The sequence below is a fragment of the Pleuronectes platessa genome, chromosome 13 (assembly GCF_947347685.1).
Source record: "Pleuronectes platessa chromosome 13, fPlePla1.1, whole genome shotgun sequence".
NCBI classification, from domain to species: domain Eukaryota; kingdom Metazoa; phylum Chordata; class Actinopteri; order Pleuronectiformes; family Pleuronectidae; genus Pleuronectes; species Pleuronectes platessa.
The window spans coordinates 10,313,053-10,332,712 of NC_070638.1; the positions used below are offsets into that span (position 1 = coordinate 10,313,053).

Genomic DNA, 19,660 nt, shown 5'->3' on the forward strand with positions numbered 1-19,660 from the left:
CAGATTTCTGCAGGGAAGTTGTGTCACTTCACCCTGAGGAAGAACTGGAAGAAAGTCTCTGCAAATCAAGTTCAAAATGCTTGTGGACGAGTTCTTCAACATTTAAATTTGCCTCGAAGACCGAATTAACGTCGGTGACCGAATTAACCGTCGAGTTAAAACGTCTCCTCTGGATTATCTGGGCCCGCGGGACGGCAGGTCACAGGTGGCAGCGATGGCGGCGGACACACGTGAGGAGCAGCTTCTCCTCTTCTCCAAAGAGGGAAGCTGCTCTCACATTCAGAGGCTCCTCGGGGCAAGGACCGACCAGGGATCTTCTCTCAACCTCAACTGCAGGTGTACGTAGAGGAACAATGAGCCGATACCGTTAGTCAGCGGTGAGTTCAGATGTTTCATGTTGTCCCTGTGTCACTGCAGCTTCAGGGAAGAGCTCCTCGGGGTGGACCCCCCTGCACATGGCCTCCTACTTTGGACACACAGAGGTGGTGGAGGAGCTGCTCAAGGTCAGAGATGGTGTCACGTATCGTTCTGTTTGTTATGAACCTGTTCACTGGTGTTTGTACGTTATAATGGTGCACCTGCAATCCAGTGGCTCATGTACAATCCATTTCACTGTGTATGTATTATCTTCCATTTTTATTTTCCCTTGTGTTTGCACTGCATGTTTACTTATTTATTAATGAAGTTTATTTTTGACTGTCGTCTGTTCTGCTGCAAGTTTCCCCTTCGTGGGACTAATAAAGAATTATCTTAATTACACTTATCTCATCTGCAGGCGGGTGCTGATGTGAATTTGCAGAATAACATGGGGGACACACCTCTGCACAAAGCGGCCTGCACTGGAAGGAAGGTAAAGGAATGACACCACTTTATAATAATAATTGATAATAAATGCTCCAACTCAAACCCTATTTGGTTTAGACCAACTAAATCCACACTATTATACGATGCATATGTCGTATCATTTGCAATATTTCATTGAATGAAAGAAGTCAGATGTTGCACTTCATCCCTGGGACGATTGAAACTTGTTAGAAATACGATTTAAACTTCTGCCCTTTGTCTCAATAACAACAGCAATCTGAAAATATGCACGGAATATGGTTTTACAATATTATCACACGCACCTATTATTTATTTATTTAATCATATTTATCAGATAACTGTTATGGCCTTTTGTTAATATGTAAAATCCACCTTAGGGTCACGTGCAGATGTTACAGATGCTATTCAATCTTTATATTTAAATGGGGAAAAAGGAAGAATGGAACAATAAGCAGTGCAATAAATCTTCATTCAACAGATTTATTGTATAATATCCATGTTTTAAAAACTGTTTAAAAAGCTACTTTTACTGAACATTTGTTTTGTATTTTGTTTTTAAATTGCTGCTCAGCCGAGACAAAACAATGTGTGCTAGCCGGACACACTGACCTTGATACATGTCAGTTACAAGTCAACAAAAGATCAATATACGTTTTGATTAATTCATGTAAATGATCAGGACCATATGACAAAATGCTGCTTATAAAAAATGACTGTCTGACTGGAGTAAAACGAGTTGTGTTATAATGTCCCCGGTCTCCTCTGCTATTCTCCCACCGAAGCGTATGAGTGATGACAAGTTGTGGTCAGATTTCCTTTTTGTTGTTGCTTTTCACTTTGGCCCCTGAAGGAGATTGTTCTGTTGTTGCTGCGGTTCGATGCCTGTGCCAACATAATCAATGGAACAGCTCAAATCCCTCAAGATGTCACAGAAGATGATGAAATCATTACAATGCTGGAGGGTATGAAATGACTGGAATATTCGCTGATAGCTTCTCATTACTCTTTGCAGCCGTCCTTTTCTCAGATAGTGTTTTTTATGTGTGCAGCCGCAGAGCGGAGGGAGAGGAGGCGGCGTGAGGAGAGGCTCCTGGAAGCAGCCAGAGAGGGGGATATACTGACCCTGTGGTGTGAGCGTTTGCCTGAGCCATGGCCGAATACCTGTATTAGCCAGAGCATCGTTTTTGATTGAACTCATTCACTTGATTAAGCAAGAATGTAACAACATAAATTTGCATCATTCTCTGTCCACATCACCAAAGACAACGAGCACCATTTTACAGAATTGGTCAATTGTGGGTACATTTAATTTCCAGGATCAATTATGAAACAATGCATACAATATTTGATCTAGTTTGTGATTTGCCTTTATTTTGTATAGTCTTTTCCTGACTTAAAGTGTACAGAGCTTTGGTGAACTGTTTTCTCCGGTTCAACTCTCTTCTCCTCAGCTCAGTGGAAAGGACACACCGAATATTCACTGCAGGGACTCGGTGGGTAACACGCCCTTACACTGTGCGGCCTACAGGGGGCAGAAGCTGTGCATTTTACAGCTGCTCAAGTCTGGAGCCAGCCCGAGTATGAAGAACAACAATGGTAAATGATTTACTGTGTTCTTATTATCACATCTTTTTTAGTTCACTCTAAAGTTTAGGATAGTTGTACTGGATTCACAATTTGTGTTGTGCCTGGTAAATATTATGTTTTGCTTATTTCCTTGGCTGTGTCTAAATGTGTAAAGTAATTTGCCTTTATGTAAATGTTGCAGGGCAGACAGTGTTGGACCTGGTCCGCAGTGATGAACTGAAGCACATAGTCGCGGCCTATCAAGACAAGGTGAGGGCAGTGAGCTGGTTTTAAATCTTCAACTCCCTCTAGTTCCAAAACAGACAACATAAACATACACTATTTCACCAGATCAGTGTCTGATTCATGGTCCACAAAGGAAAACTCATTCCTCTGATTATTTTTTGATTATTCTCTGGCCGTCATCAGGTTAGAATTTAGCTAGAACTTGTTTTAAATCTCATGAATTGGTCTTTTCTCTCTTTTCTCATGTTCCTGTTCATTTAGGGTCAGGCCCCTGTGGAGAAAAAGCCTTGCGAGTCAGATTCCTTGCTCGTGCTCAGACGCTTGATAAACCTTGCATAGTCACTTTGTAAATTACACTAAGGGGCTAGGCACTAAGCTGTCACATTAATTAAGAATGTTTACCCCTCAAAATATGCACCGTTTAGTGTAACACAAAATGAGTCTGAGTCTGGTGTTTCTGGTCTCACTCAAAACTCTTCTTCACTGTCAATCCGTCTGTGTCTGCACACTGTCTAAGAATCATTATTTTCTTTTCCACATAAAGGACTTGAACAGTGGGGTGCAGAAGATTGAAGGTCCTCTTTGGAAGGTACCCAGATGTTCAAGTGTGTTGTTGTTTACTCTTGATATGTCAGGCAATGTCTTTGTCCAGACTCCTGCACATTTGATGATATTGACTTTTCTTTTTTCTTGTCAACACATAATGATCTCTTTTCTATTTACAAAATTCCTTTGCAACCCTATGGAATAAAGCCGTAATATACTAGAATAAAGTCGTTGGCTAATATGACGAGAATAAAGCTATGATGTAAGAAAAGTAATGATATCAAGAGTAAGAAGTCATAATTTTAGGCTACTGTTCCCTGTGCTAAAACATTTTGTGAAGTTAGGTTTCAGAATAGGTTTCACAAATAACAAAATACCTCATCTTTTTGGTGCCACATTATCATTGTGTAAGGAACTGTCTCTATTCAGAAGAAAGAACCTCATGGACTGGGAGGAAATTGCAAAATTTTGTGGAGGAGAAACTGTGGTAGTGATCGACTGCAGGGGAACAGATTACGTCTGTGTTATTTTGCTGGGTTTCACAAAAAACTATGAGATTGGTTATGATGATTTTGGATCAAGAATTACTGGAACTCCGGCAAGCACAAGTTCTCCTTGCTGCTTATTTCCTAAAAAACATTTTCTTTCACTTTTGAACTATTTTCCTCGTTAAATTTTGACTTTCTTCTCAATCTCAGATTTTCTAGATTACTTACACAGAAGATTAAATAATAACTACAAATCAAAATGATTATTTTTGACAATAACACGTTGACTTCATGTGTCTCTGACAGAGTTCGCGGTTTCTTGGATGGCGATCCCACTGGGTGGTAATGGAGAATGGAACTCTCTCCTGGTTCCACAGACAGTGAGATAACTTATTTTGTACGCAGTCATCCTACGGAAGAAAATGTAGCATGAACTGGACATGTCTACTGTTTATAATGTATATACAGTTACTGTTATGGAAGTCTCTTATTCAGTCCTTCTTTAGCGAGATGAGAACTCAGATGTAGGTCACCAAACATGCAGCTGAGCTTCTGTAACGCATTTAGATTACTGCTGTGTTGTATTCTATTCTGTCTGCCCCGGTTCTTTTTCTAGGGCTGACGCAGTGGCTGGTGTCAGGAAGCAGGGGTGTACATCTCTTACACAAGCCTACTGCATGGTGGGTAGAGGAGGTTAGAGGCTCATTGTGATTGATTACCCTTCAAGGATGCTCAGTCCTCAGATGTTTGAGCCGCGATCACGTTGCACTAATGACACCGTGATATTTGACATGAAGAGCAGCGATCGACCTCATGTTTGTCACTGCAGGTCAAACCGTGGGATCATTGCTTCTTCACGCTCCGATGCTTTGACGACACCGTGCATTCTTTTAAGGTCCCGTCAAGGACGAACTCAGTGGCAACGAGAAAAGTGAGATGAGATACTTTTACTCCTGAGTGTTTTCTGCGCCAGTAGATAAATATGTAAATGTTACTGGTATTTCTCCCACTTAGAAATGGTTGGATGCTTTTGAGGCACATTCATCCTACAGCACTCGTCACTGCACACAAGAACAGATCGTCAGCAATGAGGAGGACGGTGACGTGGCAGTACGGAACCTGACCCACGCAGTCCAGGTAAGACCAAGTACCTTTTTTAAAAGGTCTTCTAGGGTAGCTGTGCCTTTCAGTGCTTTTTAAAAGAAATCCGACATTTGCTGAGCGGTGAGTGTTCCCCTGTTAAAGTGCCTCTGTCCTGTTCTCCTGCAGGTAGCCAGCACTTGCCAGCAGAAATTGGAGAGTGAAGTGTCAACATTTCTATCCATGGTGAAGAATGAGGAGAATTTTTGTAAGTGTCCCAGACTTTGTCTCAAACCAGTGCAGTCTATACATGTTTTAATATATTTTGGGCCACTGCATCAACTGTATAGATATACTTACATTACCAGCAATTATCGTCTGTCCTTCTGATGATACATTCGTTTTTTGAGTTGTATTCCGTGGAGAAAACTGAACATTTGAGGATGTGATGAGCTGTTTTAGTAGAGTAAACAATCATAAATATTATTAATGAAAAGAATCACAAATGATTATAATCATTGAAGTCAATCATACACCTGCAATTATATGTTCTTCCTTTTTGAAGCATTGGCCGCTCCTCTCCTACTGAAAGCCAAAGAGACCAGTGAGCTCTCCAGTGAAACTTGTGCCGCCCTCCAGCTGTGCCTCGAACTGTTGTCAAAACAAGAAGAGGTATGGAGCCACCCGCTCATCCAAACTAAAACACACCACTTTTCACTCATTTAAATACAATCAAAACCTTAAACATCTGCGAGAGTCCGTCTCATATCCTGATGCAAAGTCCTTTCCCTGAAAACTGTCTAATTTAATTTAGTAAGGGAGAATGTTGATGTAACTGTTTGTGATGTTGCTTTTATTTTTATATTAGCTGCAGCTCATTGAGCTTCTGTGAATCTCAGTGATTCCCTCACCCATGTGCTGTGCTCCTATTGGTTGGAAAGATTTTTCTGAATGATTACAAAATCCTCAAGCCCCTCCCCCTTACGTTCACACCTTCATTGCAATCAGGTTAAAAGTTTGTGTTTTTTTGTGTGAGTGTCCCTGTCCACCTGTCTCAGTGGTTGTGTTGTGCCCTTGGGGGCGGGGGGAGCAATTGAATAGTGTGGTAATCACTGGCATGTCTGTAGGAAGGACACAGGCCAGATCCTCTTTTATGCTTAGGTCTGCATTCAGCTTGCAGATCAGTGTAAGACACACAAACACACACACACACACACACACAGACACACACAGTTGGATTTGCAGCCACACACTCCTGCTCTAGGGAAAGGCTGTGCATTGAGCGAGAGAACTCAAGTGCATGCATATTCACAGGCTCAGCTGGCGATACATGCTTTCAGCCTCGCACAGTGAAAAGCACGCTCGCAGGCACAGTCCCACATGCCAGATCATCCGAGCGTTTGTCCACAGGACGGAAGACGAGACAGTGACGGCACTTCCATCCAGAATCTGCACAGGTACAAAACAAACAGATCTTTTTCTATATTCTCGGCTTTCCTCTCGTTGTTTTTTTTCTTCCTGTCGTCAGCTGAATATATGGCTTTGTTTGCAGTGGGCTGGTCCCAGTTGACTTAATGTGAGGTGTTTGAAGTTTGGCATCAACTGGATTCATTCTGATGTTTTTAGTGTTGAGGGAGGGTTGGACTCGGGCACTGGTATAAACGAGAGAGACTCAGCCAAATGTGCAGGATACAATGGATTTAATTATGTGCAATGGAGCTGGTTTGTTTGAACTCTAGACTCATAAGATATGATTATTTTAATGGGGTCATGGTATAATTTAATGAATTCAGAGAATGGAGAGAATAGATTAATTTGCATTGAGGACCTATATTTGATGGTGTGATACTTGAAGTTAAGATTTGTAGATATTTTTTCCAGGGAACTGTAGAACATGAATGAAGAATTATGAGATCCTATATTGGTCTCAAACTTTGCAGGTAAGAAACTGTGAGGAATGATTGTTGGATACGTAGTACAACTCAAGACCATGTGTAAAGCAGGATTACAATTCTTCAAATAGAAATGCAACTATGCACAACTGTGTCCACATGTTTGTTGTTGTGTGTAATTGTAAATATCTGAAAAATGAGTTGCATTGAATACAATACAACTCATTTTTAGTCGTCACCTAGCCCACTAACCAGTAGGTCAGTGGTTTGATCCCCAGTGCTGAAGTGTCCTTGGGCAAGTTACTGAACTGACTTTTGAGTGGTTATCAAGCCTAGAAAAGAACTAGGCTATATTTGTATATATATATATATAAATAAATACAGACGTACATGTGATATTGCAATGCCCCAAGCATGTGAACATATTTAGCTTGTATGGTGCTAAATCTCATTATCTTCAGTCGGACTTGGCAACAGCTGCCGTCCAGTGACGGGGAAATAAAACGCCATTTTTAAAAGGGCTGTTGGAGCATTTATCCGTCTCATCACCCAAGCAGCTCTGGAAATGTCACAGCGGTGGACACTGAATTCATTTTTAAATGCCAGATAGTTTACTCAGTAGAAAATGTCCTAACAAGCATGTCCCAGCTGCTGGTCTCTCGCTAAACTCCTGCTACTACATTCACTAACTGGATTATATTTTCTACTGTGCTGAGATTGGCCGTATTAATCAGCATTAAGTTTAATCCCACATTCCCTTTGTCCTGCCACAGAAGCCTCTGTCGATGCCACTTACACATTCATCCCCCCACAGAACATGAAGTGGTCACGTGTTGCAGTAATTGTGGTTTTACTTCTAGGCAGATGTGTAACACGATTGATCATCTGAGGGCTTTTGTGGCAGTTACAGTAGATGTGGTCTGACCCATTTCAGCAGCTGCTGCAGAACTAATGAATGCTAGTGGGAGTAGCCACATGACACTACACACAGGACCACACTATATGACTGGTTACGTGACATATAGGAGGAGGTTTCTGCTGCTATCCTTCTTTTACAAAATGTTGTAATGAAGATTTGGCTGCAAAATAGACAATCCTGGACAGAAACTCAGACAAACCTGATACATAAAGCCAACCTGTCCTGGTGTTTCCCAGGCAGCAGGCTTCCACAACTGTTGGGAAAACAAGCGGAGGGTTATAGCATGAAACCATAGAGAAGCAGATCAGTCTTGTATAGCTCTGAGGGCTGGAGAATAGCACTGTTGTATTATTTCTGTCTCAGCTGTTATTCGTGAAATTGGATCTACCTGGTGTGAGAAAGAAGATCACATCCAAATCCTTAAAAGAGAAGCTTTTCATGTGTTACCCAGGAGAGAAGGACTTTGCCTCCTTAATGGTTTAATTTCCTTGGTCTCTGCACTGTCCTTTTTCAGGTGTGTGCTCATGCAGTCTGGTCTCTTGAGACTCAAGGTGTGCGTGTATGGAAAAATACCCAGAACTCTTTCTCTGCGATGGTTACCACATCTCTATGCAGTTCTCACGTCACACTCAAGTTAAATATTTTCCAGTCTCTCGGCTCCCTGCCATAATGATTCATGTACAGCTTGATATACAGTCATTACAGACTCCTGTGTGGACTTATCATACATTTTTCCTCTGAGATTTGCCTGCTCTTCAGCAGTGAAAGGACATTTGTGAACAAAATACAAAGCTCTTCCCTTTGGGGTGGTGGCCAAGGAGAAGCATCCCTCCCAGGCTCCAGCAACAGCTCCAGCACACAGAGCCTCAGCAGGGCTTAAAATAGCGCTGTTTGTGCTCAGGCGAGAGGATGCAGCGGGAGCGAGAGAGCTGCCCGGGATAGTTACACAACAAAGTGTTCTGTTCATGGACTCGCTCTTTAGCCAAGTGCCTGGTACAGGGAGTGTTAACACTGGCGTCCTCACATTGAGCTAATTTACTCGGTGAACAATTTAACTGAGAATATGTGTGAATTAAAATAGTCTTTCCAGGTTCAATCAATCAATCAATACAATTTTATTTGTATATCCCATATATCACAATTTGTCTCATAGGCCTTTAACATGGTGTGAAATCCTCTGTACTAAACCCTCAGCAGGAGTGAGGAAAAACTACTAAAAAACATTTTAACAGGGTAAATATATGTAGAAACTTCAGTTTAATGTTCTTATTGACATGTCTTTGATATGTGTAATTGTTATTAGCTTGTCATTATGTGACCTTCTGCTGTTGACTTGGATTCATATTATAGTTCATGTTGGGAAGATAAACAGATAGTAAAGAGAACAAGAGAATTTTTGACCTGTCACTTTAATCTTGATTAAAAAATTATTTCCTATGTTGTATTGAACATATTTTAATTGTGGGGAGAAACTTAAAGGATCTGTGTTTATCAAATATGAATTTAACAGAGACGGAAGTTGCTCAAGCAGCTGAGTTGGTACTGTGATGACAACATAACTGAAAGTGTTTAGTTTGTCCTCGACTTCAGGTGCCAGACGGCTTCTGAACCTCGTGTGAAAGAAACTGCTCGTGAGCTTTTTCTCTGTTACACAAAAGTCTATATAAAAGTGTGAGTGTGGGTTTGTGGTTACAGCAAATGTGTGTCTTTGTTGGAACGGGTAATGTCACGAATCCGTCGGTTCAGATAAACGGTCAAGAAAGTTAATGTAGCTTGGCGTGTTGTGATCCTGTATTGTGATTGCACTGTCACAGAGTTGGGATCTGCACATTGTTACACATAAGTCATCCTCGCCTTTTGTAAGGTGAAGTCTGAGGCCCAAAATAAATTCAAGTTGACATCATCTATTTCCCAAAAGTACACTAAACCCCTTGTTTTTGTTAGGGCTGCACTAATTTAAATCGGATCATTATTCAATGCAAACGGCTGAATTGGCTCCCTTGAAGTTTGCTGATCAGAAAAAAAACTAAGTAAATAAATGTTGCTGAGTGTTTCAGTGTCTCATCCAGCTCCACCACACAGGCATCTGAGATAGTTTAGTTAATTTCACATATAAATACAAAAATGAAATGTAAAAAATAGGTGTGAGCTTTAGTAGAAGCAAGAAATAGCTCGCACAGCCACAAAACAGAGAAAATCTACAATACAAGTTATAAAGTTGGTATAAAATTGAAAATTTGACATTAGTATAACAAAAGAAATATATGGGGGAAGACATTAGTTATGTTTCTAGAATACAATTCAAATTGAGTGCAGTGGGACTTTAATGGGAGTATCCAAAGTGAAAAAAATCTTGGAGTCACATTCTTGCATTTATCCAAAACAAACTCTTTCAACCTCGTTCATCACGTTTAAATCTCAGTGGAACTCATGGAAACATTGTCTCCATGATGGCTCTAGGCACATCTGAGATGGAAACTGTGAGAAGCAGATACACTTGGGTAGAGCCGGGGAATGAAAGGTCCAGTGTGTAAGATTTAGGTGAAAGGATCTATTGGCAACATTTTTAATGTAAAATAGTGTGTTTCATCGAAATTGTTTTCTTTACCCTAGAATGGACCCTTCATATTCGAATGCTTTATATCAACATCAGCAGTGTATCCTCTCTACGGAGTCAACCATGTTTTTTACATTAACCCAAACTGGACAACACCTTTTGGGTTTTTAAGACAACTGAAGGCTGCCACAAGTTCTCCTTCATATTTGGAAGGGGAGAGTGAGGTGTATTCAGCTGCAACATGCAACTTCACCACTAGATGTCACTAAATCTTACACACTGAGGCTTTAAACCCACTTTGAGCGCATGAGCAGATTAGATGACAAGATTTTCCTATGTGCATGGCTGTGGTGACCACATTGAATATTTCAGGCAGGAGAGATTATGAGAAATAATTTAATGTATTTTGAAGAAGACAGTGGCATTACTTAGCATTCTCTGATTTATAATGTGCATTTTCCAGCTCCTGTTTATGCTACATTAAAAGGCAAGTCATTTGTAAATTTACTTTATAAAGTCATTATCTCTTTCTTTATGATTTGTGGTAGTGACTGTCTTCTGTTCCATTAGAATAAGACGCACAACAGCAGTGGGAGACAGTAGGAAACACTGATCTAGTTTATCCCACATTGGCCTGGCTCAGGTTGCTTCGGGACAGTTCTGGGCTGCAGAGCTCTCAGAGACCGGGGTGTTTGGTTCCGACTGGAGGAAACCAGATCTTTAGGCAGCAATAGAACAATCAGCTGCCATCAGAAATACTTAGACAGTGAAACAATCAGTCAGTCATATTACTTCCCAGTTAAACTGTCTGTCTGGTGTCACTGTGTTTGCAGGTGTGGAGCCTAAAGTTGGAGCAGGAGTTGGAGAAGAACAAAGCTCTGACGGAAGCTCTGCAAACTTTGGCGACTGAGCACTACGAACTCAAGCAGTCCCTCAGCAAGAGCAGGAGGTGGTCCGTCCTCAGTACCCTGACAGAAGATGACTTCTATGATGCTGAATCAGGTCAGCAGCCATTACTGTAGCTGCTCGGTTAGTGAAGTAATCAAGAAGCAAGTGTCTCACTGGGTTTTCGACCATCTCTTGACAAATCAATGAATATATGTATAATATATTTTTCTATAAAGCGGTTTGCATCCGTCTGTGCTCATGCTTTTTCATGATTAAAAATTATTTTCATTACCGACCACTGCACAGGGATCTATGGTGTCCGATTCATGATTCAATCCACTGATTTAGGCGAAGGTGGTTGTGAAGAGTCCTCAACAACAGAGAATGTTGTTGCCATGACTTAATTGAAGTTTTATTCCGGAGCAGGGACGTGACACACAATTGACACCATAGGCTACATGTTTTTGACGGATACACACAAATATACAGAAACACTCTGAGATCCATGTTACGGGCTCTTTAAAGGGACCCTGTAGAGTTTTAGACAAGTAGCAATGTTTTAGGTGCACTTTCCCATAGTGATACACACTCTTGTCTGTTTCACACTATTCTGCTGGTTGACAATATGTACACCAACAATAGCAGGAGGTAAAAGGAGTGCAAGTCTGCAATTTTGTTAAATTTGCACAAAAGTCATATGTTATGAATCATATTTTGCAACTGTTTTATCAGGAAAGCATTTACCAGGTCTCAGTCATAAACATAAAGCTTTCTTGCTTGAGTAACAGTTAATGTGAGCATAACTTTGTTTACATGAAAACTCGTGTGTGTGCGTGTGTGTGTGTGCGTGTGTGTGCGTGCGTGTGCGTGCGTGTGCGTGCGTGCGTGCGTGCGTGCGTGCGTGCGTGCGTGCGTGCGTGCGTGCGTGCGTGCGTGCGTGCGTGCGTGCGTGCGTGCGTGCGTGCGTGCGTGCGTGCGTGTGTGTGTGTCCCTAAACCACACTGACAATGTTCCCGTCTCTCATAATCAAGAGTAATAGGATAGTGTTCAGGTTGACAGGGTTTACAATTCAGACTATTAGTTAATCGAGGAATTAGACAGTGGTTCTGAGCAGAATGTTTGCCATCTGCAGTATTTCCATCAGCAAACATTGTGTGTGGTAAAGTAAAGCACAAAGTTTGCTTCCAAAAGCATCACCATGGTGATTATATACAGCAGACTGCTGTCGACAACATGTTTGTGCATCATGGAGACATCCTCCTCGGGAATCATTGCATTATTCATAGATAGGCCTGAGATATCTACTGGCCAGAGACACTCTATACACCAAGACCCAGTGGATACAAGAGAAGCTTTACAGGAGAGTTTTTAAATCCAAACCGCATGTTGTTTAATACAGTGTGTGTTGTGTCTGCTACCTCTTGGTACATGCACGCAGCTGCTGTCAGCACAAACAATATACACAGGGTCGTGGATTTACAATAAGCAGCCTCGTATACAGTCGACCATCATAGTAAACAAATAACCACTATTCTCTCCCTCCCTTTGTGTATGGGATGCACCTGTAATGTCACTGACGGCGCTGGTTTGGGGAGGAGCAGCATGCACAGAGCAAACAATGTTGCAGGAAATGAAACCTGTGCGTCGCCTCTCACTGGAACACAATCCTCAGGTGGGGTTTGGCTTGCTGCAGAGCAGGGAGGGGGAGGCTGGGGAGGAACTTGAGCGCAGGTAGTTCTTCTCAGACCGTTTACTGTTGTGACTGCAGCTTCCCGAGGCCGGACACTCAACCCCGCGTTTGTTTGTTTGTTTGTTTGTTTGTTTGTGCATGCGTATGTTTGTGTTTGGCATGACCCGGCGTCTGCCCCCTGTCATCGTCCTGCAGACTCCGAGTCGGAGCTCTCAGTGAGCGGCTTCCTGTCCGTGGCCAGTCTCTCGTGTGAAGAGGACGAGGGGAGAGACGCCCCCCTTCGCAGCAGCAGCCGCCGCCATCCCAGCTCGCTCAGGGGGCCTACCGGAATGTCAGGGGAGTGTAACCATGGCAACCAGCTCAACGGAGTCCAGAAGCACAGGTGGGACATGCTCCAGTTATGATGTCATGCTTGTTTACTGGCATAAACCATGGTAATGAGTCGGTTGGTAATTCAAAGATGTGCATGCTGAGGTAATTATCACAGCTGGAAGCGGAGTTAAAAACCAGTGTTGTTCTTCTTCATGTGATTGTTAGTACGCACGTCTGATGACAGGTTGCAGACATCCACCGGATAGCGGACAGGCCAGAGCAGGTGTAATGAGATACCACCTTTGCAGTCTGCTCTGTTGTTGTCGTTGAGTGTTTTTTTGTTTTTGAGCACCCAACCCCCAGAGAATAGCCTGTTGTGTTTTTCCCCCAGACGATCCCACTCACCAAGTGAGGAGTCAACCTGTCACGCCGCTCTGTGTGTGATGATGCTCTGTGTCATGGAGGATTTGTCATCTCTTTCTGTTCTGCCAATGTTGATTCTGCCTCGGCCTCGCTTTAATCCAACAAGTGATCCATGAATAATTAAAGCATGTGCTGGCTCCAAGTCGGAGTTGGACGAAAGGGGCACTGGCTGGCTGGCTGGTTGGCTCGGTGTGCGTGCGTGGGTTTGTTTTTGTATTAAAGATTTATGAGGCGTCTGTTTATTTGAAATTTCTGTCATTTAAAGACACTGGTTGCCTGTGTGTTTTCAAATCTAGTTGTTTGCCATTCTGCTCATGTTCTTACCGATAGATACTTTATTGATCTGGTATCTTGCATCCATAAGCTTCAAACACACTCACATTATCATAATAACAACCTGTTATAGATAATCTTCTAATGAATTGTACAAATAACCACTGTTTGACTCAGGTATTGATCTCACATGTTCAAGTGGCCTCTGCTGAGCAAGGCTTTTGTTTAAGAAGTTATTTTTATCTGAATTTCTGAGTAGGTGAATGATATCAGTTTCATTTCAGCCTAATGAAAGAAATCCTCCATGCTGAAATACATTTTGGAGCAGTAACTACCCCCCGCTACTCTCTACCTCTGTTTATTTAGCTGAAGTAATTTCTTTTATTTGTGTGGCTGCTTCTGCACTCATTTCCAAACAAGGACACCATCTGCCTCCAGCCGGCATACCTGTAAATCACCCCACCCGACAGCTGTCAGCCAGACTGGAAGATAAACGCCGCTGTGTTGGGACTTGAGATTTAGCGAGATTAGAAAGGTGTCTGTGTGTTTTATAGTTCTAGATCACACTTGAATTAACTTTAAAGTCCAGATATTAACTAATAGGAATGCAAACTTTAATTATGCGAGTTCATATGAAGAAAAGACAAATGTTAGGATTGTGTCTCATGACGAGGCTTGAAAACCAACACACATGCAGTTGTAGATCCAGTCATGGATATTGCATGAGGCTGGAGCCGCTCATCAGCTTAAAGGTGTCAGGTGACTTTGTTTCCAAATGGGGGGTCAAGCTATGTTTCCTGCTCTGCCCCGACACAGTGGCGGATCTAGAATTGTTCTAAATCAGGGGCCATAAAGGGGGCCCCAATTTACACGGAGGGGACAATTCTGTCCAGCCTCTACATGCACAGTTTCTGATTCATTAACGTTCACATTTCAGTCATTCCTTGTTTACTGTTGGAAGAAAAGCCAGACATCAATGAATACATTTTGAAAATTGTTCAGCAGAATTTCGACAGCTTAGAAAATATCTATTCTTAGTGAGTGACTAGTTTATTTAAAAAAAAAAAAGATTACAATCGCATTACAATTAGATCTGATTATTTTCTATGGACGTAACGGCACCTGATTTGGACAGTGAGGAAATTCTCAATGTAATCCTGTCTTTTTCCTGCTGCCCCACAGAACATGTCTGCCGTCCCCCATGTTCTCCAGGAATGACGTCAGCATCTGGAGTATCCTGAAAAAATGCATCGGCATGGTGAGAGGACCGAGGCTTCGGCAAACATACCTTTCATTTGTGGGGCTTGTGGCAGTTTGCAAACTGAAGACTTGAGATTTAGTTTTTTAAGTTAAAGTGATTCCTCATAACCTTTTTATATGTTTGTTATTAGTATTTATAAGTGTCCTGGAGACCTTCCTTCCCGACCATATCTGTATATTTCCCTAATACAACACACTAGGAAGCTGGGTGGCTTCTTAGTGGATGTTTGAAGCTTGCACATGGTTTCTGTCTTTTCCCGCATTTATCAAACCTAAATGTTTCATATTTAGAAGCTTATAGCCCTTATGCGTTCTTTCGTCCTCGCCGCTCATGCACAAGTCTGTTCCCTCGCGGTTTCTTTAATCTTCTCCAACTCTTCTTTCAGGAGCTGTCAAAGATCGCCATGCCCGTGGTATTTAACGAGCCTCTGAGCTTTCTCCAGCGCCTGACGGAGTACATGGAGCACACCTACCTCATCCACCAGGCCAACACCACAACCGACTCTGTTGAGAGGATGAAGGTATCGTCATCCCGTGTTTACCTTCTTCAACAAAAATAATAGAAATGGATAAACAAACATTTTAACGGTTAATTTCCACGGTGACATCTTTATTTATTTGAATCAAGTGCTACCATTCGTTTTTTATTAAAATATGCATAAGCTATTGTGGGACTTCATAATATATATTATATAAACACTAATGATTTAATTTGTCCCTGCTGTATAGTGTGTTGCAGCATTTGCTGTGTCAGCTGTAGCATCACAGTGGGAGAGGACTGGGAAGCCTTTCAATCCACTACTGGGGGAGACCTTTGAGCTCATCAGGTAAGTCAGGAGCCTACCTACAAACATGTTTTACATTTAGTGAAGAGTTGCTCTTGTAGTGAGCCTCCCTGCAGTCGCAGACATGTCTGTGTTCTCCACCAGAGACGAATTGGGCTTTCGGTGGGTATCAGAGCAGGTGAGCCATCACCCTCCTGTCAGTGCCTTTCATGCTGAAGGCCTCAAAGAGGATTTCGTCTTCCACGGTTCCATCTACCCCAAACTCAAATTTTGGGGAAAGAGCATCGAAGCAGAGCCGAAGGGAATCATCACACTGGAGCTCCCGAAGTGAGTTCAAAGTCGAAAGATGTTCTTTGTACTTCTGAATTCATTCATTTAGTGGTATTTGTCATCTCACATTATTGCTCCCTCTGCAGGTATAATGAAGCCTACACCTGGACAAACCCCACCTGCTGTGTCCACAACATCATTGTGGGTCAGCTTTGGATCGAGCAGTACGGCAACGTGGAAGTGATCAATCACAAGTAAAAACGAAATCTCTTAATGGTCTTCTCTGTTTGTTTGTCTGCAAACGAGCTTGTGTCGTTTATTTGCCTGCACAGAGACTTGGGTGCAGGAATCTCTTTCTCTGTGCACTGGAGTGTTGATCCACTTTCAGATTCAGCGTATTGATCATGGGAGCAGAACTGGGACAGTTGCCATTAGAATAGAAGAGCGTGAGCAGGATAATTCATGTTTGAAAGCCTCGGCTGGCAGCAGGAGAATGGTGAAAGGGAATTGGTAAGCAGTGTGTCATTCTGTGGCAGGACTGGAGAGAGATGCTGCATGACGTTCAAGCCCTGTGGCCTCTTTGGAAAAGAGCTCCATAAAGTGGAGGGATACATCCTGGATAAAAGGTATCGTCTTTGTTGAATTAACACTGATTCTACAATCTATGAGATGCTTGAAACTATGAGCAATGTCATAAATTGCTCTATTTTTGATTTGTCACATGTAACGTACCAGGACATTGATTTTATAGCTGTGTCAGTATGTCAAACATCAAAGGCATCTGAAAGTAACTGTGTATAATTTGTTATTTGCAGCAAAAAGAAGCTCTGTGCGATATACGGCAAATGGACCGAATGCCTGTACACCGTTGACCCCGCTACCTTCGACGCCCACAAAAAGTCTGACAAAAAGAATTCAGATGATAAAAAGGCCAGTAAACGGGTAACGGAAATTCACAAGTCACCTTTGTTTTGTGTCCGTTGCTTTGAGTTACACTTGAACTTACGTGCGAGTGTGTGTCTGTGTCTGTGGGCCCCAGAGCAGTGTGGATGAGGAGCCAGAAGAGATGCCTCTACCTGATGCTGAGACGGTTCAGGTGATCCCAGGCAGCGAGCTCATCTGGAAGATAACGCCTCGACCGGAGAACTCAGCCAAGGTAGGGTGGAAGAAGAGCGAGAACAATGTTTGAGTAAAAGTTAAAGTAGACGAGGCAGTTGTGTTGTTTTGCGGCATATCCTTATCTTTTTTTTGTGTGTGTGTGTGTGTCTGTGGCAGTTCTACGCATTCTCCACATTCGCCATGGAGCTGAACGAGCTGGAGGAAAGCATGGAGGGAGTCGTTCCTCCCACCGACAGTCGCCTCAGACCGGACATCAGCGCCATGGAGAATGGAGATATAGGTGCAGTACACAACCTCAGTTTGAGTCTCTTTTAATGCAACACCAGCTAAATTCCATGTAAAGAGTTAAAAAAATTGGGGGCATTTTGTGACCTTATAGATTTGGCGAGTGCCGAGAAGAAGAGGCTTGAGGAAAAACAAAGGATAGCCCGGAAAAATCGCACCAAGGCGACAGACGAGTGGAAAACGAGGTGAGTCCCAGAGAAAATGTTGTGTGATGTCATTGGTCAGTTGCTGATTATTGGTCTGTTTTGACTAAATGCCTCCTTATTGTTTTGTGTCGTCCTCTGGCCCCGCCCCTTTATTATAACTGAGAAGGAACGCTGCTCTCGGCCCAAGGTTTGGTTCAAAGCTTTGCTCTTTTCACTGTCGTTTGTCTGGGTGTGAAGTGCTGCAGCACCCTCTCCAGGACAAAATACACAACTACAACTGTGTGGTGTTTTTTCTTTTTAAGTTGACTGATTGAAACACTGGCAAATACACTGGCATTGGAGTTTTTCCCAAGAAGACTTGGAACATTTCCCACTTTTCCATGAAGTAATGTTGTGCTGGTTTTGTGTTTTGATTCTAGTGGAATTTCCACATGTGGTCTATTTATATTAAATGATTTTGTCCTTATTAAATCTCTGCAGGTGGTTTCAACAAGGGCCCAACCCTCACAATAAAGCTCAGGACTGGATCTACATGAAAGGCTACTGGGACAGAAACTACACTCAGCTGCCTGACATCTACTAACAAGTAGACACACACGTGGAGATCCACTGTTACCACCTTTGGACTTGATCTGCTGTACCTGGGTTTGGAGCAGCAGGTAGAGATCAGGATTCAATGTGAGAAAATAGTCTCAAAATATCTTTTTAAAAAAGGCAGCGAAACACCGAATGGATCCTTTGGTGTATGTTCTTCAATGTGTGTGTGGATAATAAAGCACAGGAACTCTTTTTTTTGCTAATTTATTGTGGTTGTGGACCACTCGAGTACGGTCTAAGCATATACAGGAAAAACTAGAATGTATATTAGAAATATGTCATGTTAAATAGATGGAGTGTTTGAGCAGCAACCTCAGTTTTACTGTTTGTAGTTTGTTCAGAGTTGTTACTGGTTATGAAAACATTTAACTCATCAACGCAGAGACAGGAGGCAAGAGCACGACAATAGTCTGGTTCTACTAGCAAACTGTAACACAATGCAAAGTATTAAATCTTGCCTGTTTTTACTCCCTCATATAATAAATGGTGCAGATGATTTACGTTTGAAATCTGCCTCAGCGCTTGTTAGCAACGCCCCCTGCAGTCGGTTGTAAATCTGTTCCCCTGCAATGGTGTTTGCAAGTAAAATGTTTCCATCTGTAGCCAGGACTGTAGCAGTAAGACTTACAAATGAAATAAATGTATAAAATATTATTAAGCTCTGAAATGTGTAACTGTATAGATGTGACTACCAGTCGTTGCACACACGTCTACCTGGTTCTGTGGCCACAGTAGCACTTTTTTCTAACTACACTTAAAGCAGGGACACTGGCTCTGCACTTATAGATTTGTTTGTGCGTGTGTTGTATAATTATATTCCTATTGCTACTTGTATCAAACTCAACTATAACAATAAATGCATGTGCATCACTGTAACTATGCAAGCCTTACCTCCTTCACAATCGAGCACTGGATATTTATTCTGTTATGTTGTTGTAGCTGATGTGAGTTGAAGTTTTCTTTTACCACTCTTTGGTTATCAGTGAAACTGAATTTATATTGTTGCTAAATAAAAGCTGAATATTAATTGAACATCCATTGTTTTGTGCTTTTTGCTTTAATGTAAAAACCTGCCAGTATCAAAATGAAAACATTGGTCTGTGCTGCTACTGTACCGTGCTGCTGTCTATCCAAACCTGTCCGTGCTCTCCTAGCTTTGTGATTTACCATTTTCCTTTTTTTCAGAGGGTTGCATTTCATCCACAGAACCCTAAGGGATCAGATCAAATCCTAAATCTAGATGAATTGCTGGATGTGTATTGGGAATCCAAATTAATTCAGCATTGGTAAATAACTGGCTGTGAAACTCAAAGCCACCAAACCCATGTTTTTACAGCAATGTTACTAATGTAAGCAGCACAGTTGGATATTCAGAAGTGAAAAGAATGAATCTGCAATTCAGAATCTCTTTAAAACACGACTTCCCAGTTCTAAAGCAACACGACAGCTTAACATTTAATTGTGTGTTTAGACAAGCTATAATAAATCTGACA

General features: G+C 42.0%; 1 protein-coding gene across 1 annotated transcript; it reads left to right on the forward strand.

The window, feature by feature from the left end:
* Positions 1-214: 214 nt before the first annotated feature.
* On the forward strand, positions 215-19,109 carry LOC128454727 (oxysterol-binding protein-related protein 1). The gene is made up of 28 exons (XM_053438227.1): positions 215-338; positions 418-503; positions 776-850; positions 1,676-1,787; positions 1,875-1,955; positions 2,234-2,238; positions 2,277-2,421; positions 2,594-2,661; positions 3,182-3,226; positions 3,978-4,051; positions 4,288-4,351; positions 4,501-4,602; positions 4,686-4,808; positions 4,941-5,019; positions 5,317-5,423; positions 10,953-11,121; positions 12,893-13,079; positions 14,888-14,963; positions 15,352-15,486; positions 15,695-15,792; positions 15,895-16,077; positions 16,167-16,274; positions 16,557-16,646; positions 16,836-16,962; positions 17,060-17,176; positions 17,296-17,419; positions 17,519-17,609; positions 18,051-19,109. The coding sequence occupies exons 1-28, from the start codon at positions 215-217 to the stop codon at positions 18,151-18,153; spliced, it is 2,898 nt and encodes a 965-aa protein (XP_053294202.1). The 3' UTR covers positions 18,154-19,109.
* The last annotated feature ends 551 nt before the right edge of the window (positions 19,110-19,660 follow it).

Coding starts and splice junctions, on each gene's coding strand:
- LOC128454727 (XM_053438227.1), top strand. CDS start 215: ATGGCGGCGGACACACGTGAGGAGCAGCTTCTCCTCTTCTCCAAAGAG. Junction 4,809..4,940: donor ACCTGACCCACGCAGTCCAG/GTAAGACCAAGT, acceptor GTTCTCCTGCAG/GTAGCCAGCACTTGCCAGCA. Junction 17,610..18,050: donor ACAGACGAGTGGAAAACGAG/GTGAGTCCCAGA, acceptor AAATCTCTGCAG/GTGGTTTCAACAAGGGCCCA.